We start from the raw sequence: 20,571 nt of genomic DNA, 5'->3' as shown, positions 1-20,571 counted from the left end.
ACCAACTGGAGCCGCGCAATTCAAACAGTCCGCGTATTTTTTGAACAGACCTCGTATATAAACGAAGGAATTATTGACTAGCATGAAACAAAAATTCTGCGTTATAGTTAATCGCAATAAAATAAGATCTACTTTAAAATGACAAATTTAATTTTAAGTAAAGCAAATTTACAGATACATTTAAAAAAGCAAACAAAGGAGAGTGCTTTGTCACAAAACAGAAACACAGAATGAAAAATATTGTTACTATTTATCATAAAGATGTGTTGACAAAATTTATCAAATATGGCGTTCCTTTCTCATTGCATAGTATAAAACAAAGATAACGGGAAAATATCAGAGAAATGTAAAAATTTACATTCAGAAAGCATAAATATGAAGATCTCCAACGTTAAAACTTAAAATTGAAAATAAATAGACTAAGTAAAGACACATGAAATAGTTATTACGAGTATACTGCTAACCACCATGAACAATACTCTAAAATTTATACCATAAACCAACTGTCTTCATTCACATACATCAAATGCAAAAAACAGCGCAAAATGTTAATAATTTAATCTTCAAAATTCACTGAAAGATAACTATGGACTAAAATTAACGAAATAAGATATTTCCAACAATCAATTTTACCATAAAAAACAAATACTACAAGTTACTGTCAATAGGTATATCAGTAAGAATTAATCGCCTTTACTCTGAAATTAATTACACATAAATGGACAATAAATTTTAAAGTTACTGGAACAAAAATATAATAAATAATTCACGAATTTCTAATTTATTGAGAAACCTAAACATGGTATAAAACTGAGCACTTTATAGTGGAATTGACAATTACTACATGTAAACAACAAGGCTGCCACAAATTAGTTAATTTCAGAACCACATTCAGAAAGTGAGAAGAGGATCTTTTCAACATAGAATAAGCCACTGGATATAACTAAAGTTAAATTACATGTTACTTTTCTCTTTCGTGCATGCACAAAATATATCAGTAATGGTGAAATAAAATGTAAAATATCTTCTTCCTCGAAGAACAAAACAAACATTCTTTAATGTTAAAAAAAAAACAAAGGACGCGCTATTAGCAACAAATAAGTTAAATTATAAGATCCCTCCCGCGTACATATCCACAGTACAGCAGCACTAATTGAAATCAAATATCTTCTTCGAAGAACAAAACAAACGTTCTTTAACGTACTGACTTTACTAACGGGCCGCTTGCACCATGCAGGAGAATGGAGGAAGCTAGTAAACAAACTTGTATACAAATACTATATTAAAATTCAGATAATTATATCTATGTGCAAAATTCTTTAGATTAAATACTTAATCTTCTAGTATTCATATATTATTAAATTGTATCCCTTACAAAATCTTTAAACTAATAAATAAATGTAATGAGGAAAAACTCTAGGAGAGTAAACTGAATACAATATCAAACTCGACCTCGATATTAAAGACAACACCTTTGACTGACCAGTGTATTTCAACTTAAATAAATTACACAGTGATTAACTGAAACTAATTACATACCTTTTACTGTAACTACCATGTAATATGGAAAATAAAATGAAAATCTAATGTGGCATTGAGTATTTAACATTTTTCTGATATTTTAAATATTTGTGTATTGACAGCTAATATGTGTATATATATTATGAAACATGAAATAACTTGCTGGTTAAAATATCGTTCTATTTGATAATCGTTTGTTTAGGCTGCTTGTTATAATTTGGGGATAATTTTTGCTAGTATGAAAAACCCAATAAAAACTGCTTAACGTATTCATCAAACAGGCTTTCTATGAAAAAATAATTACGTCAAACTATGTAATAGTGGAGTAAGGTGTAATAGAAAATTCGTACGAAGATTATAAAAACGTAAACTTTGGACCTTATCACTGTATAGACAGTTAAATATTTGTGAGTTCAAAATAGTTTCAAAACAGTTTAATATTTTTAACTGTATAGCATAATTAACGGTATATCATAACCGGGTTTAAACTTCTGGCCTCACCAAAGATCAACGACATTTAGTGTAATAGTTTAAGTAAACGCTAAGACTGTAAACCACACGAAATTATCAGTAAATTTAAACAAGCTATTATGTGTAACAGTTAAGACGTCAACCAAACAATTTTAGTTAGATCTTAACTTAAAGCTAACGAAAACTTAGGAAATTTTAGCGTCTGGTTCTGGCTAATCAAACGACTGTTCATTATAACATATATTACAAAGTGCAAAAAGGTGTAGAAGAAAGAAGTAAACAAAATTATATAACTTTTATTTAACAAGTTTAAAAATTGTAATTATTATTATTATTTATTTTCTCTAGGTTACTTTAGTTTTATGTTATTATATAAACTTGGGTACATATTAATATTATAGTTATAACAGACCCAAAATTGTTAGTATATTAATTTAAAATGTGGTCATACATTTTTTTGGATGTGCTTTAAATTTTATTTATTGTAATTTCTTGAATTATTCTACCTTGTAGTTATAGAGTAACTGCATCAAATATGATTTTAACTCTCACTTCAGCCTTGCTATTAAAAGTTTGTAAAATTGAAGGTTCTGTAGACTGAGGTGTCATACACTTTGAGAGTTTTGGTTGTAGTTTTTAAACTGTTGCAAATACTAGGCTTTAATAAACATGAAATAATTTTCATTTGGGCAGGTGTTATCAGTTTTTAAAGAATTTTTTGAAACTTGGAAGCTACAATTGCACCTTCTGAGGACATGTTATGGAGATGTATTTAAATAAGGTTTGAATAACAAGTATAGTAGGTAACAATATTTCTCTTTAGGATATTTTTGGTTTCTGTATTGGATAATGTGTTAGTTCTTGAAATAGTTGAGAAGAATAATCCAGAAATTAATTATCTGAATGGTTCTTTTGTTTAGTTGCTTTAGGTATGATGAATTCGAAGATTGGATGCTTACAGAATGATGATAATTCCCAATTTTTCCAACCGTTAGAATGTGATTAATTTGTCTGCAGTAGGACTATTGTCATTCACTGCTCCCATTAGTGTCACTGATTTGGAGAGTTTCTTAAACACTGTTATTACAAAATGTTTGATGATACAAAATTGGTGAAGTGCAAACTGGAGGAGAATTTATAAATGATTGTGATAAAACCTTAAAGAATTCTGATGGGTATTACAGTTGTAAAAAGATGCAGAGTCTGAACTTAAGAGCAAGGTTATTGTAACATTGTATAAAATATATTGGAAAGGTCTAATATCAAGTACTGTTTTGTCCTAAACTTTCATAGAAATGATATAAATATTTTATGAAGGGTGCAGAGATGGAGTACAAGAATAATATCGCGTTTAATGTCTTTTTGTTTTGAATTTTGCACAAAGCTACTTGAGGGCTATCTGCACTCTCTGGCTTAAATGACTTTAGTACAGAGAAAGAGTTTAAAAGTTTTTAACTTTCTTCTGAAATTGAGAGGAAATAGTTGGGGATTATTGTTAGGGATTGGTCAGTCTTCAGTGGTTTGTTTGACTAGTGTAATGAAACAGTTCAAAATACAAACTATAAAAGTAGGGCTAACAGGTTTAAGCTTTGGAAACCTGAATGCAAGTTTATTCTTGTAGAAAAATATTTTTCAGTTATAGTTTTAAGCTGGCAGGATGGTTTACCTAATGATCTGACGTGTGCCATTTAACTAATTTAAATATTGCCTATATATAGTGTGTAAAGGGCTAAATTCAATTGTTGTGTTGATTTTCTGGGTGAGAGGTGACCTCACTGGGCTGAATGTCTATGTGCATTGTTGCTTGTTTTCCAGTGTGAATTTTGTAAGCGTGTATAGAAACTGAGAAACCAAGCCGACATAAAACAGTATCTGGTGGTAATATCCTGATATTTTTAAAATGTTCAAGATTTTGGACATGTTGGTTGTGGTAATTTTATTTTGTTTTGTTGTGATAGATTTATGATATTGATGGAGGCTAATATATCAGAGGTATGAAGTCTAGAAATCTGGAAAATGTAATTTTTAATTTTCAGATAAGAACATTATACAATTTTCATTTGGCAATCATTTTTTTAAACATATGTCATTTTATCTAGTTTTGAAGTAAGAGCTCCATTGCCTTGTTTAAAATGATCATTGCTAGGAATGTAGAACATTTGATCTTCCTTCAAACAAAAGTTCATGTGTGCTTTTCTGGCAAAGAAGAAGGGTGAATTAACTTTCATTCTGTTAAATCCATGAACACAAGTCTGCTGATTTAACTGAACAGTGTAAGATTTCCACTCATTTTCTTTAGATTTTGATACTTTATGTAAAAGTTGATGACTACATAAAGGAACATGAAAAAGCAAAGTGTTAGGCAATCCATTGTTAACCAGGTCCCTACTTTATCAAGGGTCCTGACCTCATCATTAGGGTACATAATTAAAAACTGATTTTTCTCATTTGTTAGTTGTAGAAAACTGACCTCCATTTTAAAAATATTTATTATTAATGTGGTACAACATACCATTCTGAAATTTGTTCTAGTAATGCATCATGTGCTTCATGTGTGTTTCTGTCATGGTATTGGCACTACATGAATTTATCAATAGAGCATCATAGATTCCTGACATGGAGTCTAACTTTAACTTGGAATTTTTCCACAAAGATTCTATCGGTATGTGTGTGAATGCAGTCGTGTTATCAGTAATTGTGTAAAGAAGGCGCTAATGAATAGATTGCTAGCATGTGTGTAGTCGTGTTATTGGTAATTTTATAACATTATTAAATGGAACCTGTATATCCAGGGATTGCTGAGTGTAATATCATGATTTTTCCTGAAATGGTATAGATGATCAGTGTTTCCTTTAATCTTATGTTGCAACATTTTAGTCTGGTTCTTTACACTAGTACAGCAAACAGTATTTTTAAAAAGTGGATATATTTTAATCCTGGAAGTTGTTTTTATCTACATCTGTATATGTGTAGAATGGGAAACTGTGAACTAGAGGAAAAGCTGTAATAAAGATTAACCAAGAAATTTAACAATGTATTATGAGTGTAAAATGACAAGTGTTCTTGCTGTAGCTTTCAGTACTGCTTCGTTACATTTGCATGGCTTATATTTACTACCGTTGTATAGAAATAAATTACATTTAAATAAATATATTTTCAAGCACTAATGTTGGTACTTTTGAGGGTGTTATGGTGTAAATATTTGTTCAATAATAAAGATGATCTGGTTTTGTACGTGTTTAAATAGATACACTGTTAAAATATAAGAACAGAGCCATTGTTCATATGAGTTTTAATTTGTTATGATGCAAAGGATAATGAATGTGGTACAAGTGGAGGTTCTATTTGGAATCATTTGAAAGTGTAAATAATGAGAGGATATCATTTTTTATATTAAGATAAAATAGTGGTAGTTACAGGAGCTTGTACATCTTTAATGTTTGAAATGTTGTAAAATCTGTTATTAAGAACCTTTTTCAAACATACAAGAATATAAAGAAAAGGAAACAACATGGTTTCAGTAAGGCCTCTTCAACCCAATAATTTACTAAGAGACTTTGATATATAATTTGTTTTTTTAATGAAGATACATCCATGAACGACCTTTATTTCAACCTTTAAAGTATTTCAAGATATATTTCACAGGTTCAGGATTAAGCTCTGAAAACCAAGTTATTTTTTTATTAGGAGCTTTGTTTTCAAATCTGTATTGAATAAGGAAATTCAGAGCATGTGTTGCCAAGATACAAAGTTTAATAATATCATTAGTATAATAATGTGATAATGTAATAACAGTTCCACATCTTTTTCCAGATACAAGATTAGTCATAAAGAAATAAGTGTTTATAGAAGCAAGACCATAAAAAATACTTTAATTAGAAATAAATAGAATTGAAGAATCATTTATTTTTCTGGCATCCTCAAGGCTCTTAAAAAGGCTTAATACAAATACTGTTGAAATGTAAGGGTGATAATACATTTTCTTTGAATACATTTTTTGTTGTTTTTCTAAAGATATGATGATATATGAAATATATTTTGGATTTATTCTAACACTTATTGGATAATTAAATATTAGAAGGTTATTTTATTTTGACATGTAAAATAGTGTTTTCTAATCCAAATAGAGTTATAAATGAAAAAAAATTCTTAGTGCTTTCACTTGTATGGATGGAAGTGGTGGATACTTAGGTCTCTAACTGAACATGGTTAATTATTTGCATCTCGGTATAAGGCTGTATGTTTTTTTGTTTAATGTATATTTATAAATAAAGAGTAAACCTAGTATATTCACATACATGTGTATTATTTAATGAAACTTGTTTCTATCAGCATACCATTTAGGTAAACTAATGCTTATATATGTGCTGTTTTTTATTGATCAAGGAAAATTATGCCATTGTTTGGAAAGTCACAGAAAAGTCCAGTGGAATTGGTGAAAGTTCTTAGAGAAGCCATTTTATCCTTGGAAAAAGGAGACAAAAAGGGAGAAAAGGTATTTATATAAACGTGTTGATCCTGAATTCAGTTGTGTGTTTTTAACAGAAATTATTGTCAAAACTTGGTTCTTTTGAAAATGAAATGTTCTTTTCTAATTAAGTTATTAACACTTAAACATTAATTTTAGGTTTATTTATATATGGGTGCACATTTCCTGTGTTCAGCTTCATGAGTTTAATTATCTATGTCTGATTTTATAAAATCAAGCATTTGTTTACATACAAGTTGCATGTTTTGTCTGAGAAATTGAATGTTATATTCATTAACAATATTGGTTGTTACATTTTTTCATGCTAATTGTTGTTATTATTATACAGAATATTTCAAATTGTTAGGTTAATTTATGGGTTTAGGGCTAACCTAAATTTACTGAACTGGCCAAACCAATTTTAACTGTTACCACTGTGTGGCAGTTCTTATTTGGATATTGACCTGAACATGATAATTTCACCATACAGGATTAGTTAAAATGTTTAATATATATACTTTTATTTTTTTTGTATTCTTAATCTAATTTTATGTTTATTATTTTTGATAGAAGTGTTAGCACAAAGAATCACAAAAGGTGCAGTGAATTTCAAAAAAGACCCAAAACTTAATAATCTTCAAATAGTAAACTATTATTCTTAATAAAAATATTGTTATTATTTTATTGTAATGATTAATTCTTAATTATTAGTTTAGTGTATGGATTTAGTACAAATCTAAACCTTCTGAGCTGGCCAAACCTATTGAGATATTATTGGATTTATGGCAGAAAATGCTGCTGATAGTTAGTGTACTTACTTGATGAAAGCATTCTTATAGCTAGGTATATATTTTTAATTCAGGTAGATAGTTTACATTTAATGAAAGTTAATATTAATTATGTTTAATTTCAAAAAATAATTGCTATTACTCAGAAAATAATGCATAACTTTTGTATTAAAAAATTGCTTCATAGGTATCAAAGCAAGAATATTTTTCAAATCTCCATTATGTCAGTCCTGTGTTAGAAGCTAGTATGTAGAAGATATATTGGCATGCCATTGTGCAAGCTCAGGTCAAAATTGTAGTCCCCTTTAGTTTTGCCAACATTTAAGTTGAATGATTTGTACATGCTTCATTTTTGTGCGTAACTTTAGATACCTTGAAATATAATACATTATTATTGCTTAATGCACTCCGTATTTCAGAATTCCATGACCTTGTAGGTGTCTGTAATATTTTAATACTAATTCAATAGTCTTTCTTTTTTTGTTTTTCAGGAAGGTAATATGCCTTAATAATTATTGCTGTTTAAATTACTTTACTTGTGAGTAGATGTTAAAAGTATACAGCAGTTGTACACCTCACTTTGGACCCATATGGTGAAATACTAAGTTACTGATTTAGTTTGTAGTTTTAGTAGTTAAGATGTTTAATTCTTTTGAGCAGTTTTAGTTCCACGTTAGCCTAATATTTAATGTTCTGTCTTCATCAGCAGAAAGAACAAAAAAAGAATACAATAAATTTAAAGAATAACTCATGATTAATATTAAACATAGTTCATCTAGTACTGTATGCATTTATATACATGTACAAGTAATGGTGTTATTTTTTCCTCATGCAGGCACAAGAAGACGTGTCAAAACATTTAATGCTAATGAAGAACATGTTGTACGGAACTAGTGATCAAGAGCCTCAGACAGATATTGTACTCACACAGCTTGCTCATGAATTATATAATTCTAATCTTCTGTTGTCACTTATTCAAAACCTATCAAAGATAGATTTTGAGGTAAATTCTGTTTTCAGTTTTTCACTAATATGGACTTCCTTTTCAAATATGGTACTCTAAGTAATTAGGAGGTAAATCTGAGTTTTCTGTATTATATCTATGTAAGAGCACATTGCTGTTATTAAAAACTGTCAGTGACACCCTTGAGTTAATTTTTATGTCAGGTGGCTTGTCATCCTATCTGACATTCATATTGTAGTTTTCTGCAGAAGTGATGAAAAAATGTGTGTTGTAGCTCAGCAGTTTGAACAACAGTGATATATGTAAAGAGATTTGAGTTAAAAATGAAATGCACCAGAATCTCAATGAAGACTTTTGGGCTTATCCATAATTTTGAGAGCAGTAAGATGGCTAAAATCTGGTCAAACCGAAGTATGTGTCGCAGAATAGCCACTCACAAATTGTAATTAGCAGGGTGTGGACTGCTTTCAGACCATGAGTACAGTTTCTCAGTGATCTGGTCAGAGTAGATGACATATCTTAAGGTGATTGCTATTTAATACTATGGGTCTGAAGCAAAATTCAGCTTCTCAACTGAGGAGAAATTGGATTGCAAATAGTTTGATGAGGGTTGTCCATTATGCCAGCTGACCAGTGGCATGTTTTCTCTAACATGTCACCACAAAAACTGTTTAGTTTATATAGTGTCAAGAACATGTGGGTTGATCAAATGAAGTGGGTAAATAAATCACACTTCACTTTGTAATAAAACAAAAGATATGTGCGTATTTTATCAGTAATGGATTGAACCACAATTTCTTGGAAGAAAGACACACATGTGGCAGTAGTGATTATTATTGATGGACACTATTTTTTATATGCAATCACATTGTACTATGAATGTTGTGTGATCTAGTTATTAGTGTTGTCATATGCACATACAGTTAATGAGAATTTTATTGTGATGGACGATACACCCTCATTGAACTTGAATATTGTTACACAGACACGCACACACATGATATACTGTAAGAAGAAACTTGTCATTATTTGTTTAACCTCTAAGCAGTACTGGTGAACTGAAAACAACTCTGGTGATAGAGCAAGTCCTATTACAGTAGTGCATCATTATTTATATGTTTGCACTTTATGACTTGTTTTAGTGTCCAAGGTGACCATATGCCTTATTAATACTTTTACTGCCATGTGCTCCACTGGTAGGTCATGACTTTTTAGTTATGGACAGCATGATACATCTGTGTGTCTCAAACAATTATGTTCCAAAGCCAAATTTCTTTTGTGGGATATGAGTTTGGGACACTGGCTTCTCCTTGGCATCTCGTGAATGTTTTATACATTATGTAGCAATGAATATGGTGACAAACATTTGTGATCATTTACTGAGTTGTAAAGCCAGTAATATAAAATGAGGATTTGTAGACATGGAATCCAGTACTAGGGACTTGCATATCTGCTGACATGGTTGGCCACATTATACTTGTTCTGCATAAAAATAAACTTACGAGCACCACAAACAGTGTGTAATAACAGTTGTACTGAAAATCCAACTGCTGCCCCAGGTAGAGTTGTCATAGAACAGGGGTTCCCAACCGGTGGGTCGCGACCCCCTGGGGGGTCGCAAAGCCTTGGCAGGGGAGTCACGTTCTCAGTTGCTTGTCTTCGTGAGATACATTAATTCAGGTGACATCAAAGACGAATTCTTATTCTGCAGTGCACTTGAAACCACAACAAAAGCTGATGATGTCATGGAAAAAGTTTCAACTTTTTTTCAAGACGAAGATCTTCAATGGGAAAACGTGTGTGGGGTTTGTATGGATGGGGCACTGGCTATGCTGGGATCGAAATCAGGATTCCAGTCGAGAGTGAAGAAGCTTGCACCTCAAGCAAAGAGCATCCACTGCATGATTCACCGATATGCTCTCGCCAGTAAGACTCTCCCTGCCTCTCTGCAGGAAGTGCTTGAATCTGTAATCAAAATTGTAAATTATGTGAAGACTCAAGCACTCAACACTCGCCTATTCAAAGAACTATGAAAAGACATGAATGCTGACCACGAAGTCCTTCTCTTCTACACAGCAGTACGTTGGTTGTCGAAAGGAAACGTTATCGTGTCTTTGAAATGAAAGATGAAATAAAGCTATTCCTGGAGACTCAAGAAAGGAAAGATCTTGTAGCTCACTTTGAAGATGAAGCTTGGAATAAAAGGGTTGCGTACCTAGCCGACATTTTTGATCAGCTGAACAAGCTCAATTTGAAGCTTCAAGGAAGGGAAACACATGTTCTCCTTTTTCAAGATAGTCTTCAGGCCTTTGTTTCCAAACTGCAGAACTGGTGTTGGAAAACCAATCTTGGAAACATCGCTATGTTTGAAAAACTTTGTGGAGTGACGGATGAGTCTCAGATCCAACTGGATCAGTTCCTCAAGGATGAGATTACCGAACATCTTCAGTCTCTAGAAAAGGAAGTCGAGCGTTACTTCCCTGAGCTATCACAGGAACAGGAGGCCCTGGTAAGGAACCCATTTTGTACTGAACTTGATGTATCCAGCATCCCAGATGATATTCAAGATGAATTTCTTGATCTAAGGAACGACTCTTCAGCTCGTGATCTCTTCAAGGTGAAATCCATGACTCAGTTCTGGTGCGCTATGTATCAGTCATACTCCAAAGTCAGCATGATAGCTTTACGTGTCCTTGTTCCATTTGCTTCTACCTACTTGAGTGAGGCAGGAATTTCCACTCTTGTCAATATAAAAACAAAGAATAGGAACAGATTGGATGTTGGAGATGACATGAGACTGGCTCTAACAAACGCTCAGCCACAAATTTCAAAGCTTGCTGCTGAAATGCAACATCAGGCATATCACCAGCTGGGTTGGATAGCTGTTCAAACCTATGTTAATATTATTTTAAGAAATATATATTCTTTTTGTGAATTCAGGTTGGACCAATGTGATTTAATTTGCTAATAAATAATTACAGATATTTTAAATATTTTTTTTAGATGTTTCTTTCCCTCTCCTTCACAGAAAATAAAAGAAAAATTAAGCTGCTGATAGTAAGCCCTAAGTAGGGGGCCACATGGGTTTCAAACTTTTAGGTAAGGGGTCAAGAGTGCCAAAAGGTTGGGAACCCCTGTCATAGAAGATTTATGTAGTTTATTAGTTAAAGCTGTCAATTGTAACTGTAGATTTGTAGCAGCTTTCCTGGTAGAAGCTACAACATAATAGGTAAAATAGAAAACATTAATTTTTTTTTATTATTATTTAAAAAATTATCTTAGTTCCATTTTATATATTGTCACTAAGTCAATTTTAATTTATGAATTTCTAAAATAGACTCCAAAATGTTAATGTGTTACTGAAAATAACAGGTGTGAATCTGGAGAATGTTAATGCTATGTTTGACTGATTTGATTTATAGACATTAAAACTGCAAAGTTATTTTTTAACAGACCATCTATAATGTTAGTTTAAAGGTTTATTTATGCAGATATTGATAATTGCATTTGTTGAATATTACTAGTGCAATTAACTTTTGTTTTTTGAGAAACTTTAGTGTTCATAAAATGTTGAAATGCATTTATATTAAAAATAATCTAATATTAAGTATAACATTAGAAGTGTATTGATTTTCATTTTTTGTTCAAAGGGAAAGAAAGATGTTGCACAAATATTTAATAACATCTTACGAAGACAGATTGGAACACGATCACCCACAGTGGAATATATTTGTACTAAACCAGAGATACTCTTTACGTTAATTAAGGGGTATGTACGTGAATGTGTATATAATAATTCTATGTACCCTGTAGACTTGAATAGTATGCTATTTCACACAGTTTAAGGAAGGAGAACCTTGGTGATTTGAATTAATGCTAAACAATAAAAAAAACACATTGTTCAAAATAATCACCAATGACTAGTTGTGAGCAAAAAAGTACGGATAATTAAAAGATAATTTTAATTTTATATTCTCACTTTTATATTGTGTTGATTAGTTTGATCACTCACCAACAAAACTCTTCACAAATCCAGGTTGGTTTGGCAGTGTGGAAACATCAGTGTTCTGTTTTATTATAATAATAATTAACTTATAGCATTATAAAACAAATCAGTCTATCACATTTTAAAATTTTAAGAAATGTTAAAAGAAAAATCAGCTGATTCAAGAAGATACTGAAATAGTATGTGTATTACAGTATAATGAAATAATCTAAAGATCTGTGACAGTTCTAACTTTTTAATTAATTGATAAGTATTGAGGAAATGTTGCACGTGTTTGCACATTTTAAATAGTGTTTTACGAGCATACCAATGCTTGCATTTCTCAGTTAAATAAAATCCAGATGCAAGGTTGAAGAAACTGTTAAAAATTGAAATATTAAGCATAGATGCATTTTTATGTAGCGACATTATCTTCAGGAGCAATCTTAAGCTGTATTAAAAAGATGTTTAATACAAGGTAGAAAGTGCATATTATATGATGGTGCTGTTAAATTTATAAGGAACTTCTCTTCTTACATCAGTTATCTTTTCATTATGTTTATTTAAATATTTAAATCAATGAGAACATCAGTATAGTGCAGTAAAATATTTTTTCTTTCAGATGCTTCGTTACCAGTTCAAATCTTGCTGAAAAAAAACAACAAAAAATTTAAAACAATATCATCACATTTCCACCATCATCATCTGAAGTTAGTACTTGTCCTAGTTGAAGTATTTGTTAGCATAGTTACAGTGGAACCCCTTTCTAAGCGGCCACCCCTCAGATTCATTCACCCCTTGAAAGCGGTCATTCAATCACAGTCTGTTTTTTGTTTACATAATCTTTAATTATGTACAGTGGAACTCCTCTAATCAGGCCAAAGGTTGCTGCTTTAGAGGGGTTCCACTGTATATAGTTTTAACAATAAAAACTATGGAGGAACTGTTGTTATTGTAAAACTAAAATAATATCATCACATTTCCACCATCATCATCTGAAGTTAGTACTTGTCCCAGTTGAAGTATTTGTTAGCATAGTTATGTAGTTTTAACAATAAAATTATCAAGGAACTGTTGTAAAACTAGAGATTCAACATATATGAATACTCATTAGATTTAAGACAGTTTAAAAGTAATGAAAACCACTGGTTGTAGAGAATATAGTATTTTAAGTTTGTTTTTTTATCCTGAAGAAAGACACAATATAAAAATAAGGCCTCTAGTGTCAAAAATGAAATACTTAGATCTCTGAAGTAATGGTTCCAATTAAAGACTGGGTTTTGTTTTTTTGTTTTTTTTTGGATTTTGTACAAAGCTACACGAGGACTATCTGTGTTGGTTGGGTTTTATTAAAGGTATATGTTACAGTCACTTAAAACTACATTTAAATGAGGCATGGCTTTATTAGCAAATAATAATACTTTATTCGTAAAATATACAAACCCTTTGATGGCTTTTCAGTTAGGTCGAGGGTTTTTAATGCTAAACATTTGGTATTGACACCTGTGGTGGACAATGTACAAATAGTCCATTGTTTATTTCTGTGCTTAACAACAAACTACCAAATTAAAAATGTTACTTTTCAAATACAAACATACAAAGTTGGTTTTATCATACTGTACAGTTAGGTCCATGTTAATTATATAAAGGGTATTCTGAACTCACAGGGAGAGATTTAAATGTAAGTGAAAAGTGTGTTATTTTGGTGAAAATTTTTCTAATTCCTTATGTGTGTTATTTGGATAACTTTTATTTTAAAACACTTGTTTATATAGTAATTCTTTTTATGGAATAGATGTTCTGTCTTATTCTCTATGAGTTATTGTTTTGGTATGACTGTTTTTATAATATCAAATTTTACTATTTTCATCTGAAATAGGCAAAATGTTGATCATTGATATAATTGGTGAGCTATGATCAGTTTTGTGAAAATGGGCTATGAATTATTATCAAATAACAGAGTTATTTTTATTATGAACAGACTTTTGTTTTGGAATCATGTACTCAGTGTTTTATGTAAAACAATGATCATCATATTGTGTGAAGGTTGAAACTTTTGTTTGTTCCCTAAATTACCTTTAACTTACCTTATTGAATACATAAAGAAAATGTGTGCATATGTGTGTGTGTGTGTGTGTGTATATATATATAGCTTTTCCTCAGGGTTTTCTTTTCCAACAAAAAAAAAAAAAAGGTTTGGTTTATTTTGATTTTGCACAAAGCTACATGAGGGCTATCTGCACTAGCTGTCCCTAATTTAGCAGTGCAAGGTTAGAGAAAAGGCAGCTAGTCATCACCACCCACCGCCAACTCTTGGGCTACTCTTTTTACCACCAAATAGTGGGAAAAAGGGAGGTGCTCAGCTGGGTGAAGTGGATCCATTTTCGAAAAATAAAAAAAAATTCTACCAGTAAATATAAAAATGATATTTAGTGTCATTAAATAAATGCTTTTTAATAGAATAATGGAATGCACATGCATCCAAAAAAGCAACTCAAATAAGTCCCAGTAATAGAACTGTCTTAAAAATAAGTTCTGGTATTCAGCACTAGTGATGATTGGCAGAATTTTACTTTTGACTGCTTGTGATTCCACGTATAAGTAAAATACAGTTTTTATTATACTTTTTCAAAGTTCTTGTTAGTTTTATGAGATAGGAATAATTCTTGTAAGTTGACAAGAAATGGTTATTGTTCAATGTAGACTTTAGACCTCTTTTTAAGTGTTGACACATTTTAAAGTAGCAACTAAAAGTATTCAATAAAAATCTTGTTCACTAGATCATTGTTTGGGAATTATGTACATGTTATTGTCAGACATGTACTTCATTTTTAATAAAATTAAAAACTGATAGTAAACCTATTTTAAGCAATTTGAAGTTCTTGAAGCATTCATTTACTTGAATATTCATGCTTTAAATAAAATAAATTGACAGAATTTCCACACACACACACACACACACACACACACAAATCCATAATGTGCCCATGCTCTTTATGCAAAAACAATTTGTAAAGATAGTGTGGTAATTTTTAAAACACTATACCAATCAACAATCACATTGTAGGTAAAGTTTTAACATTTCGTTATTTAGTATATACAGACTTCAAACTGGTTTTTAGGCATTTGATTCTTTGATTCATCAACTTTACAGGCTTTATTTTAAATGATGTGTTTCAAGACCATAATTTCACATTAATTCTGAAGTAATCTGTATTATGGTTTTCAAACACATGAGGTCATTGAACATCAAAAACAAATTTCAGATAGTTTAATATTAAACAAAATCAGGATTATTTTGATAGTGTTCAGCATCAAATGAAATGCATTGTTAGGGAAAGAAAATATTTGTGGAACTTTTCACATTTATTGATATATTCATTTAGATTTTATTATGTTTTGTTTTTTTACATTTAATAGTTAATTTTCTGTATTTGTTTTTGTTATTTAAAACATTATTTTATCAGAAATAATTTTTTCACAGTAATATGTAGTATTTGAGTGCAGGTAAGTAAAAATAACTGAATATCATAGAAACAGGTATATTTTTATTCAATTAATAATATAAGGCCCTCTGGTGGCTCAGCAGTAAGAAAAAGAACTTGTAGGATTAAAAATCAGGTTTCTATATCGTTGGTTGGCAAAGCATGTGTATAGCTTTGTGCTTTACAAGAAACAAACGTGGTATAAATAAATTTTAGTTACATGAGATTTTGTGCTTTTCTGTCATTTCTTTGTTAATAAAAAAAAGTAACTTTAGGGCTAGATTGAAAAGGAGCTACACATTGTTATTTTTTAAGTTGGTTTTCAGATTTTAAATAGTTTGGGTTAAATTTGTGTTTTTCTTATTGTATTACAACAGATATGAAAAACAGGATATAGCTCTGAATTGTGGAACAATGCTGAGGGAATGTGCTAGATACGAGGCTCTTGCAAAGATTGTGTTGCATTCAGATGAGTTTTATAATTTCTTCAAATTTGTGGAAGTGTCAACTTTTGATATTGCTTCGGATGCATTTTCCACTTTTAAGGTCAGTTTGGAATATTCAGGATAAAAGATTGTGGTATGTTCTTTATGAAATAACTATAAATGAAAAATAATGATTTTTTTTTTCTGTATGCTTATCCTTTTAAAATACAGGTGGAATTGCATTTCCTTAATTATATATGATTTTTGAGTGGAGGTTAGACTTGCTTGTCTCAAGGGAAGTAAGACATTGGTGAATAAAGTTATTATACTGTCCATGCTATATTTATTATAATAAGAACAAAAATAGACATTCAAAATATACATAAATACACAAAATCTTAATCAGATTTATTTGAAGAAAGTGTCCAATTTCAACTGTTTTGTTTTTTTAATGGGCTTTCTCATGCGGTTAAAAGAGAACACCAATTCTACAACCTTTTCATGAAGTTCATTTTCCCCTTTCATTTTTGCATACAATTTGATAATGTTAATATAACTTAACACTTGCGATGAGTGTGTGTGTTTTCTTATAGCAAATTCACATTGGGCTATCTGCTGAGTCCATCGAGGGAAAATTAACCCCTGATATTAGCGTTGTAAATCCATGGACTTTCCGCTGTACTCGCGGGGGACTGCTTGCAATAAAGTAGGAATTTCTATTTCCTCACTATCTTTTTCATTTTGTTAATCTTCTGAATCTCTCACAATTACCATCTTGCGATTCCTTTAAAGATTTTAAATCAGTTACTGTTAAAACATTATGGTCAACGTTCACAAAACTTTCAGCGTTCACAGAATCATCTGCATCAATCTTCTCAGTCAGAGTTTAGATTTCACCAGAATCATCATAACAAACAACTTTTAAAAAATGAGGGTATTAAGTAAATTTTCCCTAAATTTTAAAATTAGTGAAGATAGGAATTTATTTTTTGTGAGAATTATTTAGAGAGTAGAATTTTGAACTTAAAAGACAAATATATTTATACAAATCATGAATCTAATTTAACTACATAAATAATGACAGCATCAAAAAGAACAGAATATATTTAACCAATACATACTGTAATGTAATGTTCAAGAATTTATTAATATTTAAACAAATTATTAATTAAACAAGAATTTATTAATATTTAAACAGATTATTGACTAAACAAGAATTTATTAATATTTAAACAGATTATTAACTAAACAATAATTTATTAATATTTAAACAGATTATTAACTAAACAAGAATTTATTAATATTTAAACAGATTATTAACTAAATAAAAAATTAATATTTAATCAAAAACATTTTTTCCACCTTACTCAGGTTCTAATCCTACTTGTTGATAGATGAGGTAGGTGAAAGGTAATTTTCCATCCTGCATTATACAGATTCTGCCATATAGAGGGCCTTTTGTAAGAGAAATCTTAAGATAATGCTGTAAAATTTTGATATTTCTAGCTTGTACAGGTTTCTGCCCTATGCAGTTTCTGGCTGAGACAGGTTTTATTGTATATTATTTGGTTTAATAAGGAAATTGTGGTAACTTTTTACAAAGTAAAATTGTCTGTTTTAAAGCCAAACATTCAAGCCAAAAAAGAAAGTTATATCATTCATATATTACACTTAGATTGTTACACCATAGCTTGGAATTATGTATTAAGTAAATGATTTTTAAGTATTTTTTTAAATCAAAAAAGGTCCAAGACCTTATTATGACTTTATTTTGTAATTTTCATATGAAATATGTTTGGTTCTTACCTAAAGTAGATGAGAACTACTTCTGTGGAATATACATATTCCTATCAGCTCAGCTTGGTCATGATAAGCCAAATGTTAAAAAATGGTTAGTGTGCTGTGTGCAGAGTCCAGGCCCAAGGTTCAAACTACAATAAACTGCTAATCACATACACACACTGCACTTTCAGCTTTGGGCTGTTAGGGTATTATAATTGTGATGATTGACCCTAATATCGGACTATGAGTAGCTATGTAGGCAATGGATGCTCATGATGGTTTCTCTTTTGTTGGTCGGTGTTGGATATATGAAACTGTTTAATATATTTAGTGATTTAATATTTAATGGTTATTTGGTTTGCAAAGTAAGAGTGATAGAAGTAATAGTTGTGATGTAACTTGGGACAAGTCTTATGTTGTGTATGCAGTTTAATTGTTGTACTAGGCTTTTCAGTACTGTTAATGTCATCTTAATTGAAGCTTCTAAGTTTTTCTAATTGTGTGTGATATTGTTGTCACCAGAGGACTAGGCATTTCTGAATTTTTATGTTGCATGTTATAAATACATGCAGATTCAGAATACAAGTGAAGAAAGAGTGTTAAATGAGAGGTGAGTAGACAAAACTAGATTGAGTGATTGTTTGGTCATAATGGACGATATCTAAAGTGAGTTTCATGGTGGTATTGTAACAATGGAAATAAAGAACAGTTAGTTGACTTTGAATTGAACCTGTCTGTGTGGACTTTGACAAAAAGAAGACATTTATTTAAGGCTTTAGAAACAACTGTTGTTACCAGCAGTGTAATAAATTTTCAAACATAGTTTGACTAGTTTAAAATATATTATATTAAAACAAGTGGGTTGTGTGCTGTATATTTATTGTTGACACATATCTCCAACAAGTCACAGCCACATACTGTAAAGAATCCCCAATCCATGCACAAAACTTGATAGTCAGCAATTATAAATTAAGGATGATAAGTAGTTTAAAAAGACGAGATACAACCGTTGTCCAGATACATCAGGTACACAAAATTTCAAAATGGAATAAAAACACATCCAATAGAGATGTATCAAGTGCTAACTACTTAACTAATGTGTTTAAAAACTGCACCTGATGAACTCTATAATAATTCATAGAAAATTTTCAGTTTAATGATCATGATCTGGTCATATGATCTAGGAATAAGAAACAACAACAGAGATGACTTTGTCTAAACTTCAGGATCTTTGACCTGGCTACTTTAATCCAAGCATTTTATAATGTGCTTCTTAGATTGAGAATACTTAGTGTAGTTTGGGATCTTTGACCTGGCTTATTTTAGTTCATATGTCTCATAATGTGCTCCTTAGGTTGAAAATACCCAATATAGTTGTTAATGGTAAGAATTATCATCTCTCAATTTTTATATGGAAACCTTTTTCTGGAGTATATTTTATTTATATATTGTATTGATTCTTCTGAATTAGAATATGAAAATGTCTAAGATTACTGCATTTTTGTTTTATCCTACTGTGTTATGGGTGTTGCTACTTATTATGAGCTTAATATGTTATAATCTCTAAAACTAAACTAAAAAAAATAATGCTACTTATGTAACTAACAAGTTTTTACTATTTGTGATAAAACATTCTCACTATAGGTGTATAAGGTATCTTCACAAAGCCATTGTATATTTATTTAGGGAAATGGATGTTTCAGTTGATGTTTATCTGCAGTTATATTTTGCTCACACTTATGTATTGTCTCATTATCATGTATTTTCTAGATTTTCAACTGTCCAATATTTTCCTTTACTTCTTTTGTAAGAAAATTGGTAGTCTGTACTGAGAGTAATTAGTTGTATCAAAAAAAAAGTTTTAAATGAAATATAATAAAGTTCATTTTAAGGCAGTAAAAAAATTCACTTTTGCGAAAGCAAAAACCTATCAATTTATCTCTAAAAAAGAAAAGTTAAGCACAGTAACAAATATTGATTTCAACCATTTTATAAAAATAATTTCTTTATGTTATCTATGATGTCAAATGTCACCAGCTGTATACAAAACTGTTTTATGTTCATCAGTTTATCATGTATGTAGTAAAGTATCATCATAAACTCTTACTATCTCAAGTCTTGTATTTCTTTTTGACAAACATACTGATGGTGAAGTAACTTGCTCCATTTATAATACTGGGAAAATGTCAGTACTGCATTATTTATTTTAAATGCCACAGTAGAGAACTTTTTAATTAGGATTAAAAAATTTAGGAATTCTTTCAACCTGATGATGCTTGTCTGTGTCTTCTTCAGGAACTACTTACAAGGCATAAAGGACTATGTGCTGAATTTCTGGAAAACAATTATGATAAAGTATTTAGCCATTACCAGAACCTATTGAACTCCGAAAATTATGTAACCCGAAGGCAGTCCCTAAAGGTACAAATATAACTTTCATGTTTTAAAACCTAATAGTTTTCAGTGAAACATGTACAGTAATGCATGATATTCGTATATGATCAGTAGTAAAAGTTAGCATCAGAAACAAAACCCAGTAATTTAAGCACTCTCAGAAAGTGAAATTTCCTTCATCAGGAGTAATTTTCTCATGCAAACTTGATGATGCGAAGTACATTTATTAATTTTATTTCAAAATTCACCATTAAGTATGCAGTAAAGTCTGAATTCATAAACTTAAAA

General features: G+C 30.4%; 1 protein-coding gene across 7 annotated transcripts in view; it reads left to right on the top strand.

The window, feature by feature from the left end:
- The first annotated feature begins 1,778 nt into the window (after positions 1 to 1,778).
- Positions 1,779 to 20,571, top strand: part of LOC143256624 (protein Mo25-like) — a 28,078-nt gene continuing 9,285 nt past the window's right edge. The window contains exons 1-7 of one of the 7 annotated variants that reach the window (XM_076514068.1): positions 1,976 to 2,267; positions 2,686 to 2,773; positions 6,379 to 6,487; positions 8,084 to 8,251; positions 11,863 to 11,981; positions 16,060 to 16,228; positions 20,185 to 20,310. In XM_076514068.1, coding sequence (XP_076370183.1) covers positions 6,386 to 6,487; positions 8,084 to 8,251; positions 11,863 to 11,981; positions 16,060 to 16,228; positions 20,185 to 20,310 — 684 coding nt within the window. In that variant the 5' untranslated portion in view covers positions 1,976 to 2,267; positions 2,686 to 2,773; positions 6,379 to 6,385. Of the gene's footprint in view, positions 1,929 to 1,975; positions 2,311 to 2,685; positions 2,796 to 5,805; positions 5,954 to 6,378; positions 6,488 to 8,083; positions 8,252 to 11,862; positions 11,982 to 16,059; positions 16,229 to 20,184; positions 20,311 to 20,571 lie in introns of those variants that run through there. The other 6 variants (XM_076514067.1, XM_076514063.1, XM_076514069.1 and 3 more) reach the window with 6 other exon arrangements.

This window comes from Tachypleus tridentatus, chromosome 7 (genome assembly GCF_004210375.1).
Source record: "Tachypleus tridentatus isolate NWPU-2018 chromosome 7, ASM421037v1, whole genome shotgun sequence".
Lineage (NCBI taxonomy): Eukaryota > Metazoa > Arthropoda > Merostomata > Xiphosura > Limulidae > Tachypleus > Tachypleus tridentatus.
The sequence above is the reverse complement of the archived record's forward strand: the minus strand, read 5'-3'. Positions and strand labels throughout refer to the sequence as shown.